Source organism: Saccopteryx leptura, chromosome 5 (assembly GCF_036850995.1).
Source record: "Saccopteryx leptura isolate mSacLep1 chromosome 5, mSacLep1_pri_phased_curated, whole genome shotgun sequence".
Classification (NCBI taxonomy): domain Eukaryota; kingdom Metazoa; phylum Chordata; class Mammalia; order Chiroptera; family Emballonuridae; genus Saccopteryx; species Saccopteryx leptura.
In genome coordinates, this window is record NC_089507.1 from 108,465,632 (window position 1) to 108,492,802 (window position 27,171).

Here is a 27,171-nt window from a genome sequence, read left to right on the forward strand (position 1 = left end):
ACCTGAGGCCTGGCGGGTCCCACTGGGGCTTTAAGGAGTACGCTCACCTCTTCTGGTAGGCCTCCCCTCCCTCTCAACATTCCATACTCGGTCCACATCCAGTGAGGATCCTTAAGGGGTTCCCCTGGTGCCCCTCCTGCCTCCCCTCAGAGCAGGGCCGGAAGACAGCCACACCTGGGGCATCGGCTGAGCGCACAGCCAATGCCTCCGCTGGTGCATTATTTTATTTATTTATTTATTTTTGGATCAAGTCTTTTTTTACTGATTTTAATTTATTGTATTTACATAGATTCTAATGTTGCCCCGAATGCATCCCCCCTCCCCCATATTCCCCTCCTTTGCCCCCCTCCCAATAGCACCCTCCCCCCCTCCCCTTCAGGTTTATCCCATCCTATCATCCCCTTTCCCTCTGTCCTCTTTCCCTCTGGTCCCTTTGATCCCTCTTCTGTCTCAATTCCATTCCTCAGTCTCATTGTTCAATTTGCATGGTGCATTATTATTTTTTTTTGCATGGTGCATTATTGATGGTCCTTCTAATTGTGCATTTCCCAAAGTCTACAGGCCTTTGATGAAAAATTCATGGCACACCTGAGGATGGGAGCACATTCAATCGATTGCCAGCCCAGAGTGTGCAGGAGCACCGGGCCTCTCTCTCTGTGAGGGGTGGCTAAAGGCTGAGCTGGGAGGGGGCACCAGTCTGGCTTTGCCTTTATCCCAGGCTTCTGGCCCAGGGTCTTGGGTCAAGAGGGGTGCACACAGCAGAGGACAGAGCCGTGCTCCCTGTGGAGAGTGTAGAGGGGCAGGATCAGGAAAGGCCCACTTCTGGGAAGCTGTCTGGGTGGCTGGAGCTGTCCAGAGAGGATGTCTATTTCTATCACAAGCCTAACTTCCATTTCCCTAAAGCACTGTTAGACCTTCCAGGGCCCCCATAAGTCACACGGAGGAGGGAGTGACATTTTCAGAGCCACTCAAGTGTCTGGCACTCTGCTTGGAGCTTCATACCCACAACCCCTCAAACCCCTCCCACAGCTCCAGGAGACGCGAATGGCCATGCCTTCCATGGAATCTGGGGCTCAGAAAGGCCAGTGACTGGCCTGTCCAAAGTCACAGCGACAGTTAGCAGGAGTGCAGGGACTCGAACCCAGCACAGAGCAAACTGTGCAGGGACTCAAGGCCCACCTCCTGTCCACTGCAGCCAGCCAGCTCTTATGTGAACCACAGAACACTGTGGGGCTTGTCCTCTCTGGCTGCCCCGCCCTGTCCCTAGCATACAAAGGAAGAAAGCCCAGTAAGAAATAGTGAACTCTCTAGGGTCTCAAAGTGAGCTAAGCAAAACAGTAGGGCTGCAAATGAAAAGAGTAAGGGGTCCTCTGCAACTCTGACAGGGGCCAGAACCCCCTCTACCCCGGCAGAGCCCTGAGCTAGCACCCAATAGCCAGGGGTAGAGGGTGCCTGAGGGGTGGAGCTTTTGAAATAGGGTGAGCTATCTGTCCTGGACTGTGCAGTCAGGGATTACTCTTGTGCCGCTAGTGACCTCTAACATCCATCCTCCCGTTCACTAAGCAGGTGCATGACTATTAAGGAGTCCCAGCTCTGCATGGGCACCTTGCTCAGTGCAGATGGTAACACCTATCAGTCAAGGCTTTGGGGCCAGGTGTGCCTGGGACAGACAGGCTGGACCCAACCCAGGTGGGAAAAGGGCAGATAGACCCATCTATGCCCTGGGAGGGGGGATCTCTGCAACTGAGGCCCAGGGACAGTTGAACCAGACGGCTCACCTTAGTGACCTGAGCCGTTTCGGGGGGGGGGGGGCTTTTCCCTTTGGGTATGTTTTTCCTTTGCTTCCCAGGGAGTTCCTTTTAAAAACATCCACCCAGGTCTCCAATGAACTAAAAGGAAAGGAATTCTTTCAGAGGATCAGGAAAGCAGAGATGGGAAGACCTGGAGGCAGGCGCAGGGCCCTGGGCCACACTGTGCGCACAGGGGGAGCCAGGCTGCTGCAGGACCTGGGGGGGGGGGCAGGCGCAGGGCCCTGGGCCACACTGTGCTCACAGGGGGAGCCAGGCTGCTGCAGGACCTGGGGGGGGGGGGCAGGCGCAGGGCCCTGGGCCACACTGTGCTCACAGGGGGAGCCAGGCTGCTGCAGGACCTGGGGGGGGGGGGCAGGCGCAGGGCCCTGGGCCACACTGTGCTCACAGGGGGAGCCAGGCTGCTGCAGGACCTGGGGGGGGGGCAGGCGCAGGGCCCTGGGCCACACTGTACGCACAGGGGAGCCAGGCTGCTGCAGGACCTGGGGGGGGGGGCAGGCGCAGGGCCCTGGGCCACACTGTACGCACAGGGGAGCCAGGCTGCTGCAGGACCTGGGGGTGTGGGCAGGCGCAGGGCCCTGGGCCACACTGTGTGCACAGAGGAGCCAGGCTGCTGCAGGACCTGGGGGGGGGGGGCAGGCGCAGGGCCCTGGGCCACACTGTACGCACAGGGGAGCCAGGCTGCTGCAGGACCTGGAGGGGGGGGGGGGCAGGCGCAGGGCCCTGGGCCACACTGTACGCACAGGGGAGCCAGGCTGCTGCAGGACCTGGGGGGGGGGGGCAGGCGCAGGGCCCTGGGCCACACTGTACGCACAGGGGAGCCAGGCTGCTGCAGGACCTGGGGGTGTGGGCAGGCGCAGGGCCCTGGGCCACACTGTGTGCACAGAGGAGCCAGGCTGCTGCAGTGTGTATGTGTGTGTGTCAGGCGCGGGGGCCCTGGGCCACACTGTACGCACAGGGGAGCCAGGCTGCTGCAGGACCTGGGGGGAGGCGGGGCAGGTGCAGGGCCCTGGGCCACACTGTACGCACAGGGGAGCCAGGCTGCTGCAGGACCTGGGGGGGGGGCAGGCGCAGGGCCCTGGGCCACACTGTACGCACAGGGGGAGCCAGGCTGCTGCAGGACCTGGGGGGGGGGGCAGGCGCAGGGCCCTGGGCCACACTGTACGCACAGGGGAGCCAGGCTGCTGCAGGACCCGGGGGGGGGGGGGGGCAGGCGCAGGGCCCTGGGCCACACTGTACGCACAGGGGAGCCAGGCTGCTGCAGGACCTGGGGGGGGGGGCAGGCGCAGGGCCCTGGGCCACACTGTATGCACAGGGGGAGCCAGGCTGCTGCAGGGCCTTTAACAGGGGAGAGGGGGGAGGAGCAGAGGGTCAGAAGTAGGGGTGGCTGAGGGGAAGGGAGAACCACAGGGGAGGGCTGGCCAATGAGCAGAGAAGGTAAAAATGGAGGGGGCACTGAGGGGAGACTGAAGTATAGAGCAGAGGAAGAAAGGTGCTGACTAGGGCTGAGGGCACAGAAGGCCATAGCCCTTCAAGGCGTAACCTCCTTCCTGGGTTCCTGGCCCCACAGCGCTCCCCCTCCCTGCATCTCCTCTCGTTTCTTGGCCAAGAAATAACTCTAGCCCGATTTCAGCCATCCCACCCAGATACCCCCCCACCCTGGAACCAAGGGGAAGTGGCCCAATGGACCTGCCTGCTTCCAGCTGGGGGCTGGGCTCTGTCACCAGGCAAGCACTTGTTGTAGCAACGGTCCCTGAGGACCCGTGCTAGGGAACAGGGCCACTAGCAGGAAAGATGAGGGAGTCAGGCTCCCCACAGCTACCCGAGGCCTCCTGGACAGCCACTCTGTAAGTCTGCCCCCATACTCACCAGTTCGGGAAGGAAGGGTTGGCTAACCTAGCAGAGAGGTGTGTTCGGGTATGTTGCCTGGCAACCAGTAGAGGTGTTCCCAGAGTGAGGTTAGGGAAGGACCAGAAGGTCAGGCCCACATTGGCTCCTAATGCCCATGGTAACAGAAACTTTCTCTGGAGACTCCAGACCCTGCCCAGGCCCCCTGAGCCCAGGAACCCAGAAGGGAAGTGGGAAGGGCTTCTTTGAAAATCCCTTAAAGTGACCATAGTCTCCTGCTGATCCAGGCCCTGGCTCCGGCCTCATGGAGGTCCAGCCACCACCCTAGAAAGTGGCTGTGCCGGGCTAGCCTGGAGAGCAGGCCCAGAAGGCGTGTCCACAGTCTGCAGAGCTCGCTCACACGGGGCCGTTCAGTCTTCAGGGCTCGCTCACACGGGCCGTTCAGTCTTCAGGGCTCGCTCACACGGGCCGTTCAGTCTTCAGGGCTCGCCCACACGGGGCCGTCCACAGCCCGCAGGGCTCGCTCACACGGGGCCGTCCACAGCCCGCAGGGCTCGCTCACACGGGGCCGTCCACAGTCTGCGGAGCTCGCTCACACGGGGCCATCCACAGCCCGCAGGGCTCGCTCACACGGGGCCGTCCACAGTCTGCGGAGCTCGCTCACACGGGGCCGTCCACGGGGCTGGGAGGGACAGGGGAAAGCAGATGGGGACATCCAGGGGAAGGTGCTTCTAACCCAGACACTGGGGCTGGCAGTGCCTGGCTTAGTGATGGCAGCCTTCTCACCCAGGCCCCAGGGGCAAAGCACTCGCTTTTTCTGTAGTGGCAGGAAGCCCATAGTGTGCATCTCAACAGCGTCATCTCCCCAGTTTGCAGACGAGGCAGAGTAGGCCAGGGCCTTGCTTGAGGTCGGAGAGCACATGTGTACAGGATTAGGGTTAGAACCCAAGGTTCTAGACACCAGCCAGGGCTCCCCCTGCACCCCACAAGGGACAGTCAGAGCAACCCAGCTCTAACCAGGGGGGTTGTGGCAGGAGGTGACCAGTGGGGAAGTTTCTTTAGGAGAGAGTAAGCAGGCCTGTGAGGCCAGGGCTGGGGTCTGTCTCCTCACCAGTGCCCTGAGTGCCTAGCCCGATACTTCCCTGGGCTGAGGGCAAGCGCTAGCTCCAAGTTGAATCCAGGAGAAGCAGTATCCCAAGCCACACACCTGAGGAGGAGTGACATGATGGCTGGGCTTGTGGTAGCACAGGGGGCCTTCTTGGAGGAGGAGGACTCAGAGTGGAGACTTGAAGGTAGAACAGGGTTCTGGGAGGCCTGAAAGGGAACAGAATGTAGCAAGAAAGACCATCTTTCAGGAAACCCCTCCCCAAGCCAGCCCCACCGCCAGCCCCATTGTCCAGGCACAGCCCAATTAGCAGTCCTAGCTCCTGCAGGGGCCCATTAGCCAGGGCTGGGGTCAGTGGCCAAGGTCTCACCACCCCTTGGAGCTTCTTCACACTCACCCTGCTAAGCACAAAAGCTTTCTCTGCCCCATCCTGGCTGCAGCAGGAAGGAAAAGAAAGGACAGCAGAGAGGGAAATCCACTCCCTTTGTTTCTTCCCTACAACCTTAAGCTAAACAAAGAAGCAACTGCCTCGCTTCAGGGAGCCCATTTTAAACAGCAATTTGCACAGATTTGCTTGTGGCTGAGTGGCTCAGGGGACCTTGGAGTGGACCCTGGAGCGGGGATCTGGGGTGAGCAGGCCTGTCTCTAGGACTTCTGCAGCTCTGGACCGACCCCTAGGGCAGAAGCAGAGCACCTGGGCTCGGCCCCAAGAGCAGTGGCAGGTTGAGGACTGGTCCTGCAATCAGACCTCCTCCAGGCTCCCACCCCCAGGACCAAGGCCCAGCCCTGAGACCGCCCTGTCCTGCCCTGCTGCCTGACCTGCCGAGGGTCCGCCCTGGGCCTCCTGTCCCCACTGGGTGGTGCTCCCGGCCACCCTGGTCTGCTTTCTGGTGGAGACACACACACACACACACACACACACACACACACACACACAATGAATGAATGAATGAGTGAATGAATGAATGGAAAGGAGGTGGTTTGTTCTCATGACTGCAGATTCCAGCTTCATACTGCCCCAGGGAAGACAGAGGGTGCTGGGCCGGTGGGCTGTGCTAAGGGGGGATACAGGGTGTCAGCCTGGGTGCACCGGGAAGCAGGGGCTGCTCATCCAAGGTGAGCCCTGCCTGCGGGAAGTAGCGTTCTCCTTCAGCAGAACCTCGCCGACCTCGGTCCTCTCCCAGCTGCCCTGAGATAGCCCCCACCCCCAGCACTGAGCTGTGGAAGCCAGCACCGATTTGCAGGAGTTGAATGTTTTCATTTTAAAAGAAATGTAGTTAATTCCCACTGTTGGTATTAAATAACTTGGATTAGCAGGGAGGGGCTTCTGGGCATCCTGAGGGGCCTGCAGGAGTTGAGTCAGATGAAGGCGAATAAGGCAAGAGCAGAGTCCTCTGCTGCCAGTCGGGGGGGGGGGGCTCTACAGAGAGGAGGGAGGCCCTTCCTTGCTGTCAGGACCCCTGGGAGCTCGAGGAAGAGGGAATGCCGGGCCTGGGTCGGCTCAGGATGGCTTCTTGGCTGCCAGAGGTGAGGCTCTGTAGACAGGAGTCTGGGGCTGGCTCGTGAGAAGAGTGACCAAGAGCTCATCTGAAACGGGGGTCTAGTGCTGGGACAGACTACCTTGTTATTCAGAGTTGAAAGTTCATCATGAAGGCATGTGGGAGCCCCTGAAGAAGGTCTGAGAGGCCAAGAAGAATGTCCCAGTTATCTACTGCCGCATAACAAACCATCCCAAAATTTTGTGACTTAGGGGAGTCACACTGCATTTACTCTCCTAGTCCACAGCTCTGCGGATCAGGAGCTCGGCCGAGGCACCACGGGGAAGTCTGGCAGGTCCTCGGCTGAGCAGACCCACAGTGCAGTGGTTGGAGCAGCTGGGGCTGGATAGACATGGCTGTTTCTCACCCTGTCCCAGGGGCTTCCTCGTACGTGGTGTATGTGATCAGGGCAGAGGCTTCCTCCCTGGGGGAACAGCAAGTGCCCCAGAAGGAAAGGTGGCAGGGAACGGGCCTCGGGAGCCCCAGATTGTCACAACACTGCATTCTGCAAGTCTCCGAGGCCACCCCGTTCCAGGGAGCGGGAGCTGGACCACTCAGCAAGAGGAGGGGCCCAGCACTGTCAGCCATCCGTCATCTCCCAGAGAGGAAGGCCGGGTTTGGAGACAGCACAGAGAAAGCCCAACCATGCGGAGCGCAGAGAAGCAGGAGGCCCACTCCAAGGAGAAGGCTGCAGGGATCATGCCAGTCATCCAGGAGCTATGGGAGGGGCTGCCCACCCTGGTACCTTGGCACTGCCTCCCTTCCTCCGGGAACACTCGCTGTTCTGCCAGGGAGGAAGCGTCCCTGCCCTGCAAGACTCACCACGTGTGAGGAAGCCCCCAGACAATGCCCCCTGCGCAGAGGAAATTCTTGGGGGAGACTAGATACAAGACATCATCAGCCAGTCTCTCAGGAGCAGAGGGATGACCTGAGCAGAGCTGTCCCCTCTTTGGTTGAGGGACACCCAGAAACAGGCCCTACCAGGCCCAGTGGGGCAGGAATCTTTCTACCCATGACTCAGAAAGGCAGCCCCTCTGGGCCCTGAAGCACCTCTTAGCTGGAAGGGTATTGGATAGGCCTGAAGCTGTGTGTACCTCCCCTCCCCCAGCAGACACTGTGCCTGAGAAAAGTAGCCCCAGTCCCTGGTACCAAAAGGACAAGGTAGGATAGCATTGTAGCCGGTCCCATGGAGACCATGGCTCTGTGCCCCCCCCCCCCCAGGTTGTCTGTGTGGGTTCCCCGGTAGCACATGCCTTCACCATCAGCCAGAGGGACCCAAGCAGAACTGTGGCAGTGGGGCAGTGGGGCAGCCTTGAGAGAATGACCCAGCCCTTCCTGCTCTGGGCCCCAGTTCCCTCCTCAAAACAAGGAATGAAAAGACCTCCCTTGCAGACCCATTGCTTGGATTAGAGACAAAGTGTACAGTGTCTGACCAGTCATGGCATTCAACAAAGGGAGCTGCGGTCATTAGGGGCTCACTGGGCTGAGTGTCCACACTGTATCTTTTCCTAGATGGTTGGAGAATCTTGTCTCATTTGCAAAGATTTAGGCTTTGGTGGGGTGGGGTGGTGTGTGTGTGTGTGTGTTGTCTTTGCACACAAAGGGAAGCCTCAGGTGTCTGCTGCTGTGCAGACACAGCAGATGTTATTGCTGATGAGATCACCTCAGTGCTTTGAGATAGCTCTTGCCCCAAGCCTTTCCCCTCCCCTCTCAGCCCATCATTTGCCCTGGTGCTGGTTCATGACAGAGGTCCCAGCTGAGGTTCAGGATTTGCTCTGTGACCTCAAGCAAGTCATTGCACCTCTCTGGACTCCATAGGTGGTCCTCATCAGAGGGCATCCATCAAAACCTCAGAGCTAAAAGTTTGGGGACAGGAGATGTGGAAAGGCAGGCTGGATCATCTGGAGGGGACACGTGTTTACAAGGTTAGACAAGACATTCCCCTATGCATGCCCAACCTCACCTCTATCATGAGCTGCGTGGCCCCTAAGGCTGGCATGGGTGGGAGGCGGCTGCCCTCTGTCGGCTGTAAAGTCAAACTACAGGGCAGGTAGCCCGGGCCTTCTCGCCCGATGGCCACCCAGCATAGGGCAAAGAAGGAAGGATGTGCGCAGGCCCAGCAAACCCTCTGCCCTTGCTCAGCCTCGCTGTGTACTCACTCCAACCCCTGTAGAGCCCTGCCATCCACCTGCCTCTTATACAGACACCTGCCTTCACCTGCCCAGGGCTCAGGCCTCCTTCCTTCCTCAGGTGAAGCCCCTCCCCTACACCAGCCCCCCCCCCCTTAGTCTCCTTATTCTCCAGGAAATCCTTTCTCCACCACCATCCCCCATCTCCTCCTCCACCTGTGTCCCCAGTTACCTCTGTCTATTCACGACCTCACTGTCCCCTCAGTCCTCTCTCTCCTGTACCCTGGCATCCAGAGCACTGGCCAAAGTCACCAGGGGCCACCTTCTCGAGACCACACCCAAAGGTTCCCTCTGAAGATTTGGAATCTAGTAAACCTTCTCTCCTTTATCTTTAAAAAAATTTTTTTTCAATTACAGTGGACATACAATATTATATTATGTACAGGTGTACAAAATAGTGATTAGACATTTATACAACTTACAAAGTGATAGCCCCAATAAATTTAGCCTCCATCTGACACCATATTTATTACAATATTACTAATATTATTGACTCAATTCCTTATAATGTTCACATCCCACTAACTGTTTTTGTAACTGGCAGTTTGTACTTATTACTTGCACCTTTTCACCCAGCCCTTTATTTCCCGCCCATCTGGCAACCACCAATTCTCTGTATTCTGAGTTTGTTTCTGTTTTGTTTATTTATTTTTATTTTTAGACTCCACATATAAGTGAAGTCATATGGTGCTTATCTTTCTCTGTCTGACATTTTCTTCTGCTTTTTTTTTTTTTTTTTTTTGTCTGACTTATTTCATTTAGCAGAATACCTTCTAGGTTCATTCACATTGTCGCAAATGACAAGATTTCGTTCTTTTTTTTTACAAGGACAGAGAAAGTCAGAGAGAGGGATAGATAGGGACAGACAGACCAGACAGGAACAGAGAGAGATGAGAAGCATCAATCATCAGTTTTTCGTTGGGACACCTTAGTTGTTCATTGATTGCTTTCTCATATGTGCCTTGACCATGGGCCTTCAGCAGACCGAGTAACCCCTTGCTCGAGCCAGCGACCTTGGGTCTAAGCTGGTGAGCTTTTTTTTTTTGCTCAAGCCAGGATGAGCCCGCACTCAAGCTGGCGACCTCGGGGTCTTGAACCTGGGTCCTCCGCATCCTGACGCTCTATCCACTGCGCCACCGCCTGGTCAGGATCGTTCTTTTTTTTATGGCTGAGTAATAGTCCATTGTGTGTCTATACCAAATCCTCACTATCCATTTTCTATCACTTAGATTGCTTCCATTTATTGGCTATTGTAAATAATGTTTCAATGAACATGGAGGGGTTATGGATATATCTTTTTAAATTAATGTTTTGGATTTCTTTGGATATATACCCAGAGAAGGAATTTCTGGGTGTAAGTTAGTTCTATTTTTAATTTTTGGAGGAACTTTCATACTGCTTTCCCCAGTGGCTGCGCCAGTCTGCATTCCCACCAGCAGTGCAGAGGGTCTCCTTACTCCACACCCTCGCCAGCACTTGTTTGTTGATTTCTTAATAGCCATCCTGACAGGTGTGAGGTGGTATCTCATTGTGGTTCTAATTTGCATTTCCCTGCTGATTAGTGATGTTGGAGTATCTTTTCATGTCTACTGGCTATCTGAATGTCCTCTCTGAAGAAATGTCTATTCAGGTTCTCTGCCCATTTTTTAAATCAGATTTTGTTTTGTTTTGTTTTTGGTGTTAAGTTGTATGAGTTCCTTTTCTATGTTGGATCTTAACCCCTTATCAGATGTATCATTGGTGAGTATCTTCTCTTGTTCAGTAGGTTGTCTTTTCATTTTGTTGATAGTTTCCTGTGCTGTGCAAAAAACTTTTTCATTTGACGTAGTCTTATTTATTTTACTTTTTTGTTTGTTTCCCTTATCAGAGGAGACATATATAAAAAAAGAGCAATGTCAAAAAATTTACTGCCTATGTTCTTTTCTGGAAGTTTTATGGTTTCAGGTCTCACATTTAAATCTTTAATTCCCTTTGAATTTATTCTTTTATATAGTATAAGAAAGTTTCATTTCTTTTTTGCATGTATCTGTCCAGTTTTCCCCATACCTTTTATTGAATAGACTAACTTTACCCCATTGTATGTTCTTGCCTCCTTTGTCATATATTGATTGACCATACAGGTGTGCATTTATTTCTGGGCTCCCTGTTCTGTTCCATTGATCTATGTGGCTGTGTTTATGCCACAACCATGCTGTTTTGATTACTATGGCCTTATAGTATAGTTGAATATTAAATAGTATGATATTCCTCCTATCTTTGTTCTTCTTTCTCAAAATTGCTTTGGTTATTTGTGGTCTGTGGTGCCAAATAAATTTTAGGATTATTTGTTCTAGTTCTGTAAAAAATGCCATTGGTTCGGGGGGACACTAGAATCTATGTACATCCAATAAATTAAAATTAAAAAAAATTTTAAATGCCATTGGTGTGCCTGACCAGGCAGTGGCGCAGTGGATAGAACGTCAGACTGGGATGCAGAGGACCCAGGTTCGAGACCCCGAGGTCGCCAGCTTGAGCACGGGCTCATCTGGTTTGAGCAAAAGCTCACCAGCTTGAACCCAAGGTCACTGGCTCCAGCAAAGGGTTACTCAGTCTGCTGAAGGCCTGCAGTCAAGGCACATATGAGAAAGCAATCAATGAACAACTAAGGTGTTGCAACGCGCAATGAAAAACTAATGATTGGTGCTTCTCATCTCTCTCCGTTGCTGTCTGTCTGTCCCTGTCTATCCCTCTCTCTGACTCACTGTCTCTGTAAAAATAAATAAATAAATAAAAAATGCCATTGGTGTTTGGATAAGGATTTCATTGACTCTTTAGATTGCTTTGGGTGTGAATATTTCAGTGGAGTGCATTCTTCCTGTCCACAAGCACAGTATACACAGTATATGCGTCCATTAATTTGCACCTTTTTCTATTTCTTTCTTCAATGTCTTATAATTTTTCAAATACAGGTCTTTTAGCTCCTTGGCTAAACATATTCTTAGATATTTTATTGTTCTTGACGCAATGGTAACTAGGATTGTTTTCTTCATTTCTTGTTCTGACGGTTTGCTGAGGCAGGTCACCGGTGTGGAAAAGCCTCTGGAAGCGGCTTGGGCTGAGCACACAAGCTGGGTGGGACAAGGTCTCAGGAAATCACCAGGGCAGAGTCAGCAGTGCAAGGCTAATGGAGAGGTTAATAGAACCTGTGGGCTGGGAGGAGAAAAGAGTTCAACAAAGGAACAGTGGCCCCTGCTAGCACTTCCGTCCCTGGAGAGAGCTGCCCCGACCCCTGAAAACTTACAGCAAGTGAGCGTGTGAGCCAGTGAGTCTAGACGCAAGCCCTTCAAGAGGAACACAGGGGCTCCAGTAGCCCTGTGTCTCACTCAGCTTCTATCCCTGCTGGTTTCCACAGTCAGGTATTGTGGGGACTCATCTTCCCAGCACTGGTGCTTCAGGTTGGAGAAGCCACATGGAGCTGGGGTCGACCTCTCCTCAGGAGGGACCTCTGCACCTCTTCATTCTTAATTGTCACACCACGGGGGTGAGACCTGCCTGTCCCACACCGCCATCCCTCCCACCAGCACCGATGCGGCTTCTTCTTTATGCTCTTAGATATAGGGGATTTGTTCAGCTAGTCCTAGGTGGTTCTCAAGGGTGGTTCTTCTCTAATTCTGACGTGGTCACAGGAATATGAAGCAAAGCATTTACCTACTTCACCATCAGGACTGGAAGTTAACCTCCTCTCTTCCCCCCCCCCCCCCAAATCTTTTTAATTGTGAAATGGAACACACATGGAGAAAATGACATTGAAATAAAAATAAAACACAACCAAGTTATTATAAAACAAATGCCCATGAAACCACCACCTAGGTCAAGAAATAAAACATCACCGTGGCCGGAAGCCCCTCCCAGCCCTCCTCTCCTAGACGTGACCGCTGTGCCAGCTTACTGTCCTGTTTTCCTTTTGATGCCGTCATCCCCTAAGTGTGCCTCCCTAATCACCACGGCATAAGTGTCCCTGCTGTCAACTTTAAAGAACCTCACTCCACGTGCATTTTTCTGCGCAACTTCATGTGTGAAGTTCTTCAGTGTGGTTGTTTAGTGATGTGGTTCCTCTTCTTTGAATCTTTTAATTCCAGTGTAGTATTTCACCATGTGGGTCCCCACCTGACCCTTATCTCTGTACAATAATGCCTTCCTGTCTTGCCAGCTCTTTAATACTTGTAAGAAGGTAGTTCTTAGTTTGTATCCTGGTTTTTAGGTTCCCTCTCAGGTCGGGAGCTCTGCATTGCCCAATGTGCCGTTACCCAAAGTGCAAGGTCATGTCCCTCTGTTCCGAAGCTCTGTTTCTCTTCAGCCGCTTCTCCTCCCACCTCTCTGAGGATGACCTGACCTTCTTTCTTTCTTTATTTTTTCAGAGAGAGGATAGAGAGAGAGAAAGGGGAATGAAGGAGCAGGAAGTGTCAACTCATAACAGTTGCTTCTCATATGTGCCCTGACCAAGCAAACTCAGGGTTTCAAACCGGTGACCTCAGCATTCCCGGTTGATGCTTTATTTACTGCACCACCACAGGTCAGGCTCGATGCCTTGATCTTGAGGACTGTTCTCTCATGACCTCCCTTTTGTCCTTAAACCCCGTTCCCCATTTCACTCTACACTTCCCCTGGCTATGGAAAATCTCCACTCTAAGCCTTCACTCACATCTGTGGGGGCTTGGACTGTGCATGATATGAGCAGCTGCCCATGGCTACCTCCACCAGGGGGCTGCACAGGGACCTCATACTGAACATGCCCCTCCCTCTCCCCCTTACTTCCTGTATGCACCTCCTCCACCCAGGACCCCAGATACTCCTCCTCTTGGTCCTCCCTCTCCGCCTCCTTGCTCTCCCTCCTACAGCTTCAGCCCTCCTCTCCATGCCCACTGCTCTTCTCTAGCCAGATCCCATTATGTGTCTCCTGGCCCACTGCTGTTGGGCCACCCCTACCCCCCATTTATTCTCTGTGTTGAACAACCAGAGGAGCCTTATCACATGCACTTCCCACCCCTCAGCTTAGGTCTTCACTGGCTTAAAGGACAGAGTCCAAGCTCCTGACACTCACCTTCAATGCCCTCTTCTGTCTTCCCTGACACCTCTTCACCCCTACTCCCACCCCTCCTCCTACACCCTGCTCTCCAGAAACCTGCCTGTTTTGTTCCTTGTCACACGTTCTCTTCCTGCCTTTGCCACAATGTCTCCTCTGCCCAGAGAGCCTTCTCCTTGCCTCAGGTAACACCTACTCATCTTCAAAGTGTCAGTTCAGGTTATTACCTCCTCCAGGAAGCCTTCCTGGACACCAGGATGAGTTAAGAGCTTTCTCTGAATTCCCCCTGTCGCAAGCACTTCTTACCATCTCCTCAGTGTAGAAGTGAGACCACTATGGGCAGAGACGGTCTGGGCTCCTCTGTGCTTGGTGGCCCCAGCTTGGCACAGATCTGGCACACAGTGGTGCTCAGCAAGTGTGGTTACTGATCTGCTTCCAGCCTAGGCTCTCTAACTTGTCCTTGTGATCTTGGGTACACTGCTGAGAGCTGGGGTCCTTGTGAGGTATCAGGAGGTGAGGGAGGTTCAGTGGGCACTCTGTGTCAGACAGGAGTGGAGTCAGCGCCCCTGGAGGATACACTAGCCTCAAACAGGCTGGGAACTAGGGGGAGTAGGGAGCAGGCGGAGGGGCAGAGGGGCAGGATCATAACAGGAATCTGAGACATGGTGTTGTCCTGTGTGTTCTCAAGGCTAGGCTGTGACGCAGACTGTGGCCCTGAGTGAGGAGCCCAGCCCAGACTGCTTGGCTTGGTCAGGCTGCAGCCTCCCAGCCCAACTGGACTGCCCAAGGTTGCTGCTCAGCTGTGAGGAGGGAGGGCAGGTCCACCAGGCTGCCAGCTCTTGGGGCCTCACAGACAGATGGTACTGGCCAGGGTAAAGACCGAGGGAGATCAGCCAGGACCAAGGTCCCTCTCTATCTTCCTCGGGAGACTTCAGCTCAGAAAGCAGCCAGGCTGGGGTGGCGTGGGGACCCGGGGAAGGTCTATGGAGCTAATCTCCAAGGGGTGGAGTCCTGAAGAAGTCATCACCCTCCTGCCAGCAGGGGCCATCTGGCTAAGGAGAGGACACCACCTCCTCTGGGCCTCAGCTTTCTTTATCTGTTAGGGCAGGGGTTGGGGTGAACGTTAAGAACAGAGCTTTGCTCACCCCTGGGAGTCCTGGAACGAAGTACCGTGGGACCCTAGAAAGAATGAACCCGGACTGGGAAGGTAGTGATCAGATTCATGGGGCCGGTGGAAGGGCCGGTAGCCCCTTCCCCTGGGACTCCCTCCATGCACTTATAACATGTGCACACACAGTACCCGCACGTGCACACACTGTCGGCCCTCACGTGACTAAAAATTGCAGGGTGGACCATGAACGGACAGGTTAGGTTGGGGGAAGGGGTTGGGGGCTCCCCACTCTCTGCTCCCTACAGCAGGAATGGAGGTGTGACGGGAGGACTGAGAGTGTGGGAGGGAAGGGCTGGGCTGCTGTGCATGAGGGAGAGGCCTTGCTTGCCAGGTCTGACTCTGCGTCTGGTCCTGAGTTCAAGAGCTCACTCCGAACCACAGCCACGAAGGCTTCGGCTCTCCGCCAGCACACAATAGGCTAAGGCACCTGGATGGCACAGCATCCAGCCTTCCTCCTTGCCTGGGGCCCCTCTCCCCCCTCCCTTAGCTTGGGCAGGGCCCACCTGAAGAAACTGTCAAGCCAGCAGTGGGACCAGGCTGACTCGTTCAAATCTGCTGTTTTCACACTGTGCTGGGCCAGGTTCAGACGGGGACTGTGAGATGAGCTCCACACCCATTTGGCTCCTTGAGGAGCAGGCTGGGGAACCCCTTCTTCTATCCCTACCCCAAAGCAGCCTTGGCCTCAGGGGCAAAGGGCGGAATAGGGTCACAGGACATCAGATGGTCAGTGGAGCCTATGCTGGCCATCTCCTCCATCGGTGCCCCTTAATTGCCATAGACAGATTCAAAGTCAAGCCATTCTCCTTCCTGACCAAGTGGTGCAAAGAACTTGGGCTTTAGAGCAGATTCTGGGTTCCAGGGCTAGCTCCCCGTTTGCCAGCAGTGTGACCTGTCGTTGCTGAGCCAGTGTGTCTCAGGATGTTCTGAGGCACGGCGCTAGCCTTCGACAAGGATCGGTACTTACATTGGCTCACTCTGAGAAGGCCCCGCACGGAGGCATTGCTGAATCCTCCCAACCCCCAGGGCCGGGCTGGGAGAAGGCCTCCCGGGTGCAGGGGCTGTCTGTGGTGAACGCCTGGGAGCAGGGCTGTCTGTGGTGAACGCCTGGGAGCAGGACCCCCAGGTGCATTCACAGCTCAGGATTGAGAGGAGCTCATTGTCATGGAGAGCTGCGAGGGTTCCCAGAGGAGGGTAGTAGCAGTGTGGAGGCACTGTGTGCTTAACCAAACTTGAGCCAGGATTTTATGTATTTTGTAATTTGTTTGACGTTTTTTAACTTGTTTATACTGTCTGAAGTACAGCATACCTGCAGACAGGTGCACAGAACGTAAGTATATTCTCCATGATGAACTATCTCAAAGCACATAGTAAATGCTCAACGAGGGTCAGGAGGCACAGTGTTGCTGGCACCCCCCAATAGTCCCTGGTGCCTCCAAATCACACCCTCACCTCCCCAAATGGATCTCATACCCTGACTTCTAACTTTATTGCTTGAATTTGTCTGGTTTTGAACCAAATCTGTATGGAATCATAGAGCAGGTATTTTGTGTCCGACTCCTTCTGTGCACTACATTTGAGAGAGTGCTCTGTGAGGTTTCACGTAGTGGATGTTGGTTCATCTGTATTGCTGTGTAGTATTCCATTGTATGACCATCTCACCATGCTACCACAATGGCCATCTGTGTTTGTCCAGTTTGGGGTTATTACAAATCAGGCTGGGGAACCCCTTCTTCTATCCCTACCCCAAAGCAGCCTTGGCCTCAGGGGCAAAGGGCGGAATAGGGTCACAGGACATCAGATGGTCAGTGGAGCCTATCTCACACCTGCTTCTAGATGCATTCACGCTTAGGTGCTCATTGGATATACACTCAGGAATACAGTTGCTAGATCATAGGCTCTGCATATGTTCAACTTTAAATAGTTTTCAGTATCCAAGCCATTCTCCAGAGTGATGAATGAGGCAGCTAGGAGGAAGAGGAAGGGGTCTGGCTTGCTGACAAAGCAGCCACCAAACAGAAACGGGGGAGGGGGATAAGCACGGCTACCTCCGGGTCTGCGCCAGCCACCGCGTGCGCCCACTCTGAGCCTCATAGTGCCCATGCCTATCCCATCCGAGGGACGAGAGGCTCAAACAGAAAAGGGGGAGGGGGATAAGCATGGCTACCTCCGGGTCTGCGCCAGCCACCGCGTGCGCCCACTCTGAGCCTCACAGTGCCCATGCCTATCCCATCCGAGGGACCAGAGGCTCAGACGGAAAGGGGATCGTCTGGGCTCACTCAGTGGGTCAGTGGCCACGCTGGGCCCTGACTGGGGCCTCACCACAAAGCCCAATGTGTGTGCGGTCTCTGGGTTGGCTCCTACTTCCTGGGGCTCTCTAAGAACACCAGGTGGGCAAATCTAGGGGAGCCAAGACCTGGAACTTGACCGGGGCAGGTGCTGAGGAGATGGACCCAACACTGGCACCGGTTAGAGGGAATCCATCCAGAAGGCTAGACAGCAGCAGGTGACAAGTGGTGTCTGATGCCCGCCCTGCCGCCCAGGAGCTCCTCCCCCAAGAGCCAGTGGTCCACCCTGCTGCAGGTTGGTGGCAGTGGCTGAGAGCCAGGCCGCATCCGCAGCCAGCGTGAACCATAGTGGGAAGCTGGGGGCTCTGCTTCCTGGGGACTTGGGACCCCAGCTATTTTAGGAGCCCCACCCTCTACGTGCAAGTGCACAGCCTCAGCGGAGGCCAAGCAGCCAAGGCTTAGCAAACTCCTGCTGATTTCATTTCCCTCCTCCTCCCCCACCCCCAACAGACAACCCACCTCCTGCCTCTCAGTGGACCTTTCTGGCTTCACGTCTTGGGTCCCTGTTATATGTTCTGCTGTTTAGATTTAAGGAACTCCCTTTTACAAAACTTTTTCTAAATAACAAGGGTGAGCCTTTGATTATGAAACAAACACATGTAAATGTAGCAATTAGCTCTCCTATGCTTACATACTTAAGGTGAGACATAGATGTTTCCTCAGATGGAGATCACACTGGCAGTTCTTTCTGGTAACCTGCTGCATCCCTTCTCAACATTTGCAATGATTCCCGGGGAAGGCATCACCAGGATGGCACGCACCACGGCCGATCCATGCCACCTGGTGTGGGTGTCAGACCTTGGCTCTACCGCTCAGCTTTGTGGCCGAGCGAGCCACTCGCCTCCTGAGGCCTTGGTTTCCTTGTTGGTAAAATGAGGACGATGGTATCATCCCTCATAGGTGTGTTGTGAGGACCGACTGGGGTCCTACTAACCCAGACACGGTGAAGCTCAGCCAACAGCAGATATTGTTACTCTTAACCTGATGACAGAGCCTGGTGTCCTGGCCTCACCTCACACCCCAGATCCTGGAGCTGGATCCCAGCCCAGAGTCCCTCTTTGGGTCTCTCAAGCCTACACTGTGTCCCCTCTTGACCCCTGAACTGGTTGGTGATGGGGGGAGGAGACTGGTGCCTTGGGTCGGTTCCCAGTAGTGTTCAGTGGGGTTTCTGAGAGGTTTTCCCTGGTTCTCAGTGACATGAAGAAAGAGAGGAATTAGAAATGGGGGACAAGAGCAAGGAGAAGGCAGAGAAGTGGCCCTGGAAACCCAACTCCCAGTCCTTTTGCGTCTCCGCCACTCAGTCCTCTGCCCCCGGTGTCCTGAGCCCTGCGTCCCCTCACTCGGCATCACAGGAAGAGCCGTGGCTGCCAGCAGAGACCTTGAGCTCAACTTCTGTCCCACAGCCGGGAGGCGTGCAGGCTCTGAGAGGTGCTGAGACTTGGGGGAACTCTATCGCTGGCCTCGGGGTTGACCCACTGGTTCCCAGGTGTGGGTGTGGGTGTGGGCTGGAGGCTCTGCTCTGAGAGCTGCGATCCACAGGAGATGAACAACTATCGGCGGGCCATCCAGACGATGGCGGAGGACGTCCTGTCGCTGCGGAAACAGGTCAGTGACCTGGAGGCAGAGAACCGCCTGCTGAGGAGCCACCTGACCCAGGAGGAGAGGGAGGAGGAGCAGGACAGCTCTGACAAGGCCGAGAAGCTGGGTGAGGGTGGACAGGCGACCAAGGGCGTCTGGGTGCCCACCGGAGCCTCGGCTCTGAGCTGCGGGGCAGGCTGGCGGGGAACCTTCCCCAGCCCTGCCTGTTACTGGGCCCTCTCCGTGGTGGGAAACAGAGAACCCAGTCCTGTCTCAAGCCCCAAGGCTGAGAGACCCCTGTCCTCACCCTCTGACTGTGCATGATAAGAGCAGGAAGATGCCTTCTGCCTGAACCAACTCTCTCTCTCCCTACCCCCACCCACAGTGTCCATGAAGCAGAAACTGCTGCTGAGTGAGCTGGACATGAAGAAACTGAGGGACAAGGTGCAGCATCTGCAGAACGAGCTGATCCGAGTGAGCTGGGGCGTGGGGGGCGGGGCAGAGGGCACGGGGAGTAATTGGGAGGCTTCGGAGGGGCATCTGGGAGCAGAGGGAGAAAGGCCTGGAGGGAGGGGCATGTGCAAGACTCCGTAGGGGGGGGTGAGGTGAGCGCTCCAGGCCAAGCGTAACCCCAGGCTCGCCCCTCCCCCCTCCCAGAAGAATGACCGGGAGAAGGAGCTGCTGCTCCTCCTGTCCCAGGCGCAGCAGCCACGGGCTGCCCTGCCGAAGCGGCCCCAGGACGAGCTGCAGAGGATGAAGGCACTGGAGGAGACAGTGTGGCACCAGGAGAAGGCAAGCTCAGGGGTCAGACCTGCCTGGCCGGCTGTGGGGGACCGGGTGGGGCCCTCAGGCCAGCCCAGCCTCTGCTCTCTGCTTCCTCCCACACACAGGTGATTGAGAGGATGGAGCAGGTGCTGGGGCGCAAGCTTCAGGAGAGGAAGAAGCCCCTGCCCACCCCACTGCAGGGTAAGCCCAGTGTGGATGAGTCTGCTCCCTGCTGTCACTCAGTCCCTGGAGTTCCTGCCTTCCGGAGTTCCCCAAGTCCAGGAGCACCTGCCCCTACTCACAGGTGTCTGCACTCCCCGCTCCTCCCAGGGAGCCCGCAGGACTCGGCAGGGCACAGTGTAGGAGCCAGGCTAGAAAGAGGTAAGGGAGAAGCTCGGTGGACCAGAGGGAGCCGAGAGGGGCCGCCCGGGAAGTTCTCAATTTCTTAACTCCAGGACCCTTCAAATTATTTTCTCGTCTCCCATATATTCAAAGAGTTCCTGTCTATAAAACACACAAACATACTCTGGCTAAATCAGTGGTTTCGTTTTCTCCGTTGATGTCAACCGAAAATACTTAGAACTGCTGTTCAGAGATGGCTCTAGTGAGCAGGAGAGAAGCAGGTCACACCACGCCAGGCCAGACCAAGCAGAGGATCGCCAGGGACGCTGCATGCCCAGCGAGCACTCAGCCTTTCCTGGGTGGGCCTGGGTGAGAGGGAGGCGTGTGTTCCTGAAGGCCTTTAGAAAACCATGAAAGTAGGTCCTGCCTTTTGGGAACCCTGAGGTCGCCCGGGAGTAGGATGAGAGACAAGAAGGTAACTTCAGAAGATGAACCAGTCAGGACCGGGACCCAGGGGGTGACCATGCCAGGAGCAGAGAGGGGAGGAGACGGAGGGATAAAGAACTGCACTAGACCCAGGACAAGTGGCAGGGGCGTGGTCAGGGAGAACGCAGGGTCAGATTCTAAAGAGCTGAGAATGATGGCCTGAGGCGTGTGGGCCTGATCCCTTGGGGCGGGCAGGCAGGCAGTGGGGAGCCAGTGAAGGCTTGGGAGTGGGGGAGGGGCGGGACAGAGCAACAGCTGGCGCAGACCAGGCCAGGGACAGGGGAGCAGGCAAGCCCATCCACCAACATCTGTGGTCACTGTACCCCTACCCCATGCCCTCAGCCTCTGGGCTTCCCTGGGGCCCTACAGGAGGGAATCTGCCGGTGGACTGCCTGGTGCTGCTGGCCGAGAACTCGAGGCTGCGCACAGAGCTGGATGAGAGCCGCCGCCAGTCGGCCCCCATCATTCTGCAGCAGCAGGCCCCGCTGGTAAGAGCCACCAGCACAGGCTTGGCCTGGGCCTGCCTGTGCGGGTCACCGGGTACCCAGCCATCACTCAGCACAATCCAGGTTGAAGACCAAGGCCAGGAGCTAAGCTTTCCAGGGTCCCCAATGTGCCTGGCGTCTCCTGGGGGCCCAGCCCTCAAGCCTTGCTCTTTCTACTGGGGGAACTCACATGAGGCTGAAAGCAGCACCTTGACCTTCACCTAGCATCCTGGCAGAAAGCAAGCCCCCAGCTGGCCTTAGCCCTTGACTCCTTTTGCTACCTGGCTGGCCTGCACTTGGACTCCACACAGACCTCTCAGAAACTCCAGTCTGAGGCATTTCCTGGGACTGGTACCACCTGGGAGAGACCTTTTCCCTACCCCAGATGACGCCAGGGAGTTGGGAACAGGAGACCTGGCAGAGTGGGTGCTCCAGGCCCCAGACTTGTCCTGGACCCATTTCACCTTTGAGGCTGCTACAGGTGCCCTGTTTTATGCAAAGCCAAGGACAGGACATTTGAATTACAGAAGAGGGGTGACCCAGGGCACAAGAGGGTTTTTCTCTTCATCCCAGGATGGGCAGGAGGTGAGTTCTGTTTGAGAGTACACCTGATGCATGGGCATCCCGGTAAAATGCTGGGGACCAGGGAGCCCTTGCTTTGAAAACTGATTCTTCATGTCACAAAAAAAGACTCATTGTGCACTCATGGGCCCTCTCTCATGCATTTTTACATTTAAAAATTGAGATGCAAAGGCCACATACCCAAAATCTGTGGGGAGAACAGCTGTGAACAAAAGCACAGCCTTGGAGGGTCTGAATGTCAGCAAGAGGCTTCAGCCCTGGGTCTGAGGCTCTGCACTGGGGAGCCGGTTCCTCCCTCCCCGTCTCCAACCTCCTGAGCCCACACAGCCGCAGCCCCTGGCTGGGGCCATGTGAGAATTTCTGCCTCGCCCACAGGATCTTCTTACCAGCCCTTCCAACGAGGTCGGCCTCCTGGCCAAGCTGGAACAAGCTCAGAACCGGATCCGGTCCCTGGAAAGCCAGGTAGGTGAGGCAAAGGAGTTGGCCACGTTGGGCAGGCTCATAAGTCATAAGCAAGGTCGGGCTCAGTGTGTGACCAGGGTCAGGGTCAGTGTGTGACCAGGATCGGGGCTCAGTGTGTGAGCAGGGTCAGGGCTCAGTGTGTGAGCAGGGTCAGGGCTCAGTGTGTGACCAGGGTCGGGCTCAGTGTGTGACCATGGTCGGGCTCAGTGTGTGACCAGGGTCGGGGCTCAGTGTGTGACCAGGGTCATGGCTCAGTGTGTGACCAGGGTCATGGCTCAGTGTGTGACCAGGGTCGGGGCTCAGTGTGTGACCAGGGTCAGGGCTCAGTGTGTGACCAGGGTCGGGGCTCAGTGTGTGACCAGGGTCGGGGCTCAGTGTGTGACCAGGGTCGGGCTCAGTGTGTGACCAGGGTCATGGCTCAGTGTGTGACCAGGGTTGGGCTCAGTGTGTGACCAAGGTCGGGCTCAGTGTGTGACCAGGGTCATGGCTCAGTGTGTGACCAGGGTCGGACTCAGTGTGTGACCAGGGTCGGGCTCAGTGTGTGACCAAGATCGGAGCTCAGTGTGTGACCAGGGTCGGGCTCAGTGTGTGACCAGGGTCATGGCTCAGTGTGTGACCAGGGTCATGGCTCAGTGTGTGACCAGGGTCGGGCTCAGTGTGTGACCAGGATCGGGGCTCAGTGTGTGACCAGGGTCGGGCTCAGTGTGTGACCATGGTCAGGCTCAGTGTGTGACCAGGGTCGGGGCTCAGTGTGTGACCAGAGTCATGGCTCAGTGTGTGCCTAGGGTCGGGCTCAGTGTGTGACCAGGGTCATGGCTCAGTGTGTGACCAGGGTCGGGCTCAGTGTGTGACCAGGATCGGGGCTCAGTGTGTGACCAGGATTGGGGCTCAGTGTGTGACCAAGATCGGGGCTCAGTGTGTGACCAGGGTTGGGCTCAGTGTATGACCAGCATCGGGACTTAGTCTATGACCAAAGTCAAGGACCAGCATGGACTCCAAATCAGGGCTCAGTATGTTGTTGGAACTCAAGAAAGAGGAGTCAGACTGTCACTTGACCCCTCTCCTCCCAGCTGCCACCTTGAGGTCTCTTGGGAAGGTAGCAAACTCACATCACCCAGGGTTTTGCTTTCTGCTCTGAGAGCAGGTGAAAGCCCTGGTTGTCTCAGATCTCATCTGTCTCCTCATTTACCAACAAGGAAACCTGTTCTAGAGGTTTCCTCATCTGTCCTTCTCCATGGTGACAGTTAGAGAACTCAGCTCGAGGCTGGGGACGAGAGAAGCAGGACTTGGCCACACGGCTGCAGGAACAAAAGCACAGCTTGGATCGGCCCCCAGACTCTGTCATCACAGATCTGCCCGTGAGTGCTCCCTCTGAAGGAGTCCCCTGGGGTTCAGGTGCTGGAGCTGGCAACCCCACCCCCACCCCAAGTCAATGGGCCTTGAGAAAAATTGTCCAGGGGCCCAGTTCCCCAGCTGGAATTCAGAGGACCTCACTCAGCCTCTACTCTATTACCGACAGAAGAAGCCTTTGCCTTGTCTCAGTTCCTCACCTATCTAAGGTGAGGTCTACCTCTGCCCCACGGTGGTGGGAGGACCAAGCAGGAGATGGCCTGGATGAAGCGTTGTCCACGCAGACACTTCTCTAATGCTCCGGCGCTGGCTGCACCTTAGGGCCGGATTGCTCATGAGCAAAGTAGCTGTGGCCAGCACCCAACTCCATAGTGCCCAAGACTGTCCCATGACACACTTTTCTTGGGCAACTGCAATGCTGCAGACCCACCAGGGATGGGGGCATGTTGCCGGAGAGAAACATTACCAGCTTCCCAAAAACACATAGACGTCCTCACAACTGTCCTTCAAGCTCAACCTGGGCCATCCAGACCCCAAAGCAAAACCCCTGATAGTTCCTGCACTGAGCCATTGCCATCGGTACTCAGCTCACTTGCAGGACCCTGGCCAGGCCTGAAAAAGATGTGGGAACTGACAAGGAGTATAGGGATTCCTTTGCAAATTCACTTGCTGGGCCCCCCAGGGACTCTTGGAGAAAGTGGATGCTACCTGCCAGGGTTAAATGGGTTTGGAAGTCTTTGGTAAGTCATCCCCCTCTAAGACATGGCTGGCTAGGCAAGGCACATCTGAATGGGCTCCCTTACCCCCCAGGGAAAGGGCAAATTCTCCTCACCTTGCTTTGTATAACGCAGATCTCCTCAACCAACACCAAGGACTACAAGCAACCCTCAGAGCCGAACCCCTTGATGCCCGGCTCAGACACCAGTTCCGTCAAGCCATCCTGAGTCCTCGCAGACCTGGGGACTGCAGCAGCTCCCTCACTTGGGGGCCTCTTGTTCCCACCCCTAAAAATGACTTCATTAAATGCTGTAAGTCCCTGAGCATTTGCCTCTTTCTTGGAGCCACCGGGGGCCCAGCTTCCTGCTCCAGACCCCATTCTGGGCCTGGGCCCTCTGCGGCAGCTCAGCCATCTCATGCCTGTCCCGGGAGCTACCATTTTTGGATAACCAAAGGCCACAGTGAACTGAGAGGGTGGGAATAAACGTTCTTCCAAGGCAGGAGCCAAGGTGACAAGCTCCTTCTGTTACATGCCGGAGATAGACTACAGCAGACACAAAGTAAATTTTATAAGTTTTATTGCAGACCTGCACAGGGACTGCAGGCAACCCATGCAAGGGAGCACTGCAGCCCCCCAAACCTGCGCAGGGGATGCAGGTAACCCACACAGGGGAACACTGCAGCCCCCCAAACCTGCGCAGGGACTGCAGGCAACCCACGCCTCCGAAGAGACTGGAGCACTGCAGCCAACCAAACCTGCGCAGCCAACAAACTGCGCAGGGACTGCAGCCCCCCCCAAACCTGCACAGGGACTGCAGCCCCCCAAACCTGCATAAGGACTGCAGCTCCGAGCTTCTAAAATGGCTCCTTTTTATAGGGTGGCTATCTAGGATGAGCAAGCATCATACAGAAGCTGATGTGGCTGTCAGTCATTGGCTAGGGAGGTCGTGCGCAGTTACGGGGGGGGGTATTGCTTAGTGGAGAATTTCAAACATAAACTTCTGATAAGGGTCTCTGACTCAATGCAGGATGTTGCTGAACTCTTTGTTCTTAGTGTCACAGGGACCTTGTACACTCTTGGCAGCCCCAGCATGTCAGTACTCCCTGAATCTAACATTCCCCCATCTCTTTTGGGCATAAATCAAATCCTTGATTCTTCATCAGTGGGGAGAATGGTATAAGGCTGGGGCTCATGAGAATTTTCTACTTTAGCTGTAGCTATAAGCTAATTGGGTCAGGGGTCCTCCCTAGTATGTGCTGGCACGCTGATAGTGTGCCCTTAGTACTACAAGCTTTACGGACTAATTTCTTTCTGCCTTGCATTTTTCTTCTCTGTACTAACTTCTTACAACTTGCACAAACCTTCTGCAACTTACACAAACCTTCTGCAACTTACACAAACCTTTTGCAACTTACATAAACCTTCAACTTTTATGCACTTTTTTATCCAGGAATAACTGGCCTTCATAACAACTTGCTTTTCCTTTTCTTTTCAAAAGTACCTCTACACCTTATACCTTCTATTATCAAAACCATACAATTCCTTTCTAATTCATCAGAACTCTTAATTCCCAAAAACCTTAACCTTCAGCAAAGACTAAGTTAGTACTAAGTAATCCTCTTTTAAAGATTGCTTTTGGAGGTGTCCTTTTCATAAGCAGCCTATTGGACACATGACCAATATTCACAGATTATTCTATAGTGGTAGCTATGAGCACATATATAATTTTCATTTACCTTATAGCTTCTCTCTCAGCCAAGGGACTTACACTCCCTTTCTGTATGACTCATAGCAGTACATGCATCAAACCTTAAGATGACTTACTTGGCTTTCCTTTACCTTAGTTTCCCTCCCTCCCCAAAGTCTCCATGCGTGGACCAGTTAACTTCTGGTTTGTGGCTGAAGCAGGGCATGCTGTCCTTCTCAGGGTCAGCTTACAAGGGTTGGTGGGGTCAGTCTTCGCTGTCTACAAAGGTGTCTCTGCTGGGACTGCAAGCTTCAGCCGGCTGCGGTGGACCCAGGCGGGTATGCCTTCTGCCTTGGCAGTAGTGGGAGTTGTCAGGATCATGGTGTCTGGACCCGTCTACGTGGGAGTCAGTCCTTGGGTGGTGTACTGCTAGAAGTGCCTCTTGGACAGTCTTTGAACAGTTTGCTGAGTAACCTATAAAACCTGTAAGTACTTAGGGAAAGGGTGTTACATTTCTACACTTTGCAGTTAGAGTTTAAGTCCTAGTGACCACTGCTTCTAGCTGGAATTACCAGCAGGTCCCAGCCTATAATAGGCATGGGGCATTGAGATAAGAGAAATAAAAGAGATAAAGCAATAAAATCAGACTGTCAATACCCACAGTAGAGATCTTTGAGGGATAAATAAAACTTAAATATTCAAGCAAGGCATAGTAGATGGCCCTTGTGTTATTAGCTTATTTGCTACTTGGAAGAAATACCTTAGGCTCCTGAACGATGTCCTTAGGCCTTCAGTGGCAATTCCCAGCACGCTGGGCAAGGTCAGGTCACAGGTAGCTGGAGCAGGACTAGAAGAGACTGAACCCTCCCTCCATGGAGCAAGGGGGCAGCTTACCTTCTTATGTCCCTCTTTTCACAGCACAGACGTGTCCCTTGATGGGGCCAGGAAGCCTGGCAGGCTTCAGTTCAATGACATTTCTTTCCACTCTGGAGCAGGGCCTTGATAAAGCCCCTTAGGGCGCTGGAGCCAAAAGTTGGTATTTCCTGACTTCTTTTGAGCCTTATTTGCCTTTTCTGTTACTTCCTTGGTCATTATAGACCTTAAAAGCCATGCTCAGAAGATCTCACTGAGGGGCTTGACAAACAGTCTCAAGACTCCAAATGTTTCAAATCAGCCAAATTCAGTTTCCAAACGGCAACTGCTGGAGGCTGGCCAGCTAACAACGTCTGCTGCAGCCCACTCCGTGAGGAGGGGTCTTACACGGCCAATCTCGCTGGGGGCCTCCATCTGTTACATCCCAGCGAGAGAGGCCACAGCAGACACAAAGTAAGTTTTATAAGTTTTATTGCAGACCTGCACAGGGACTGCAGGCAACCCATGCAAGGGAGCACTGCAGCCCCCCAAACTTGCGCAGGGGATGCAGGTAACCCACACAGGGGAACACTGCAGCCCCCCAAACCTGCGCAGGGACTGCAGGCAACCCACGCCTCCAAAGAGACTGGAGCACTGCAGCCAACCAAACCTGCGCAGCCAACAAACTGTGCAGGGACTGCAGCCCCCCAAACCTGCATAAGGACTGCAGCTCCGAGCTTCTAAAATGGCTCCTTTTTATAGGGTGGCTATCTAGGATGAGCAAGCATCATACAGAAG

General features: G+C 54.6%; 2 protein-coding genes across 2 annotated transcripts in view; both read left to right on the top strand.

The window, feature by feature from the left end:
- Positions 1-27,171, top strand: part of ARL5B (ADP ribosylation factor like GTPase 5B) — a 403,396-nt gene that overhangs the window by 90,665 nt on the left and 285,560 nt on the right. The window lies entirely within an intron of this gene.
- On the top strand, positions 3,617-24,121 carry LOC136405862 (coiled-coil domain-containing protein 33-like). Its single transcript, XM_066385439.1, has 9 exons — positions 3,617-3,655; positions 18,606-18,771; positions 19,030-19,118; positions 19,302-19,436; positions 19,535-19,610; positions 20,607-20,725; positions 21,680-21,766; positions 23,011-23,124; positions 23,968-24,121. Exons 2-9 carry the CDS (start codon positions 18,609-18,611, stop codon positions 24,058-24,060), a joined length of 876 nt encoding a protein of 291 aa, XP_066241536.1. The 5' UTR covers positions 3,617-3,655; positions 18,606-18,608; the 3' UTR covers positions 24,061-24,121.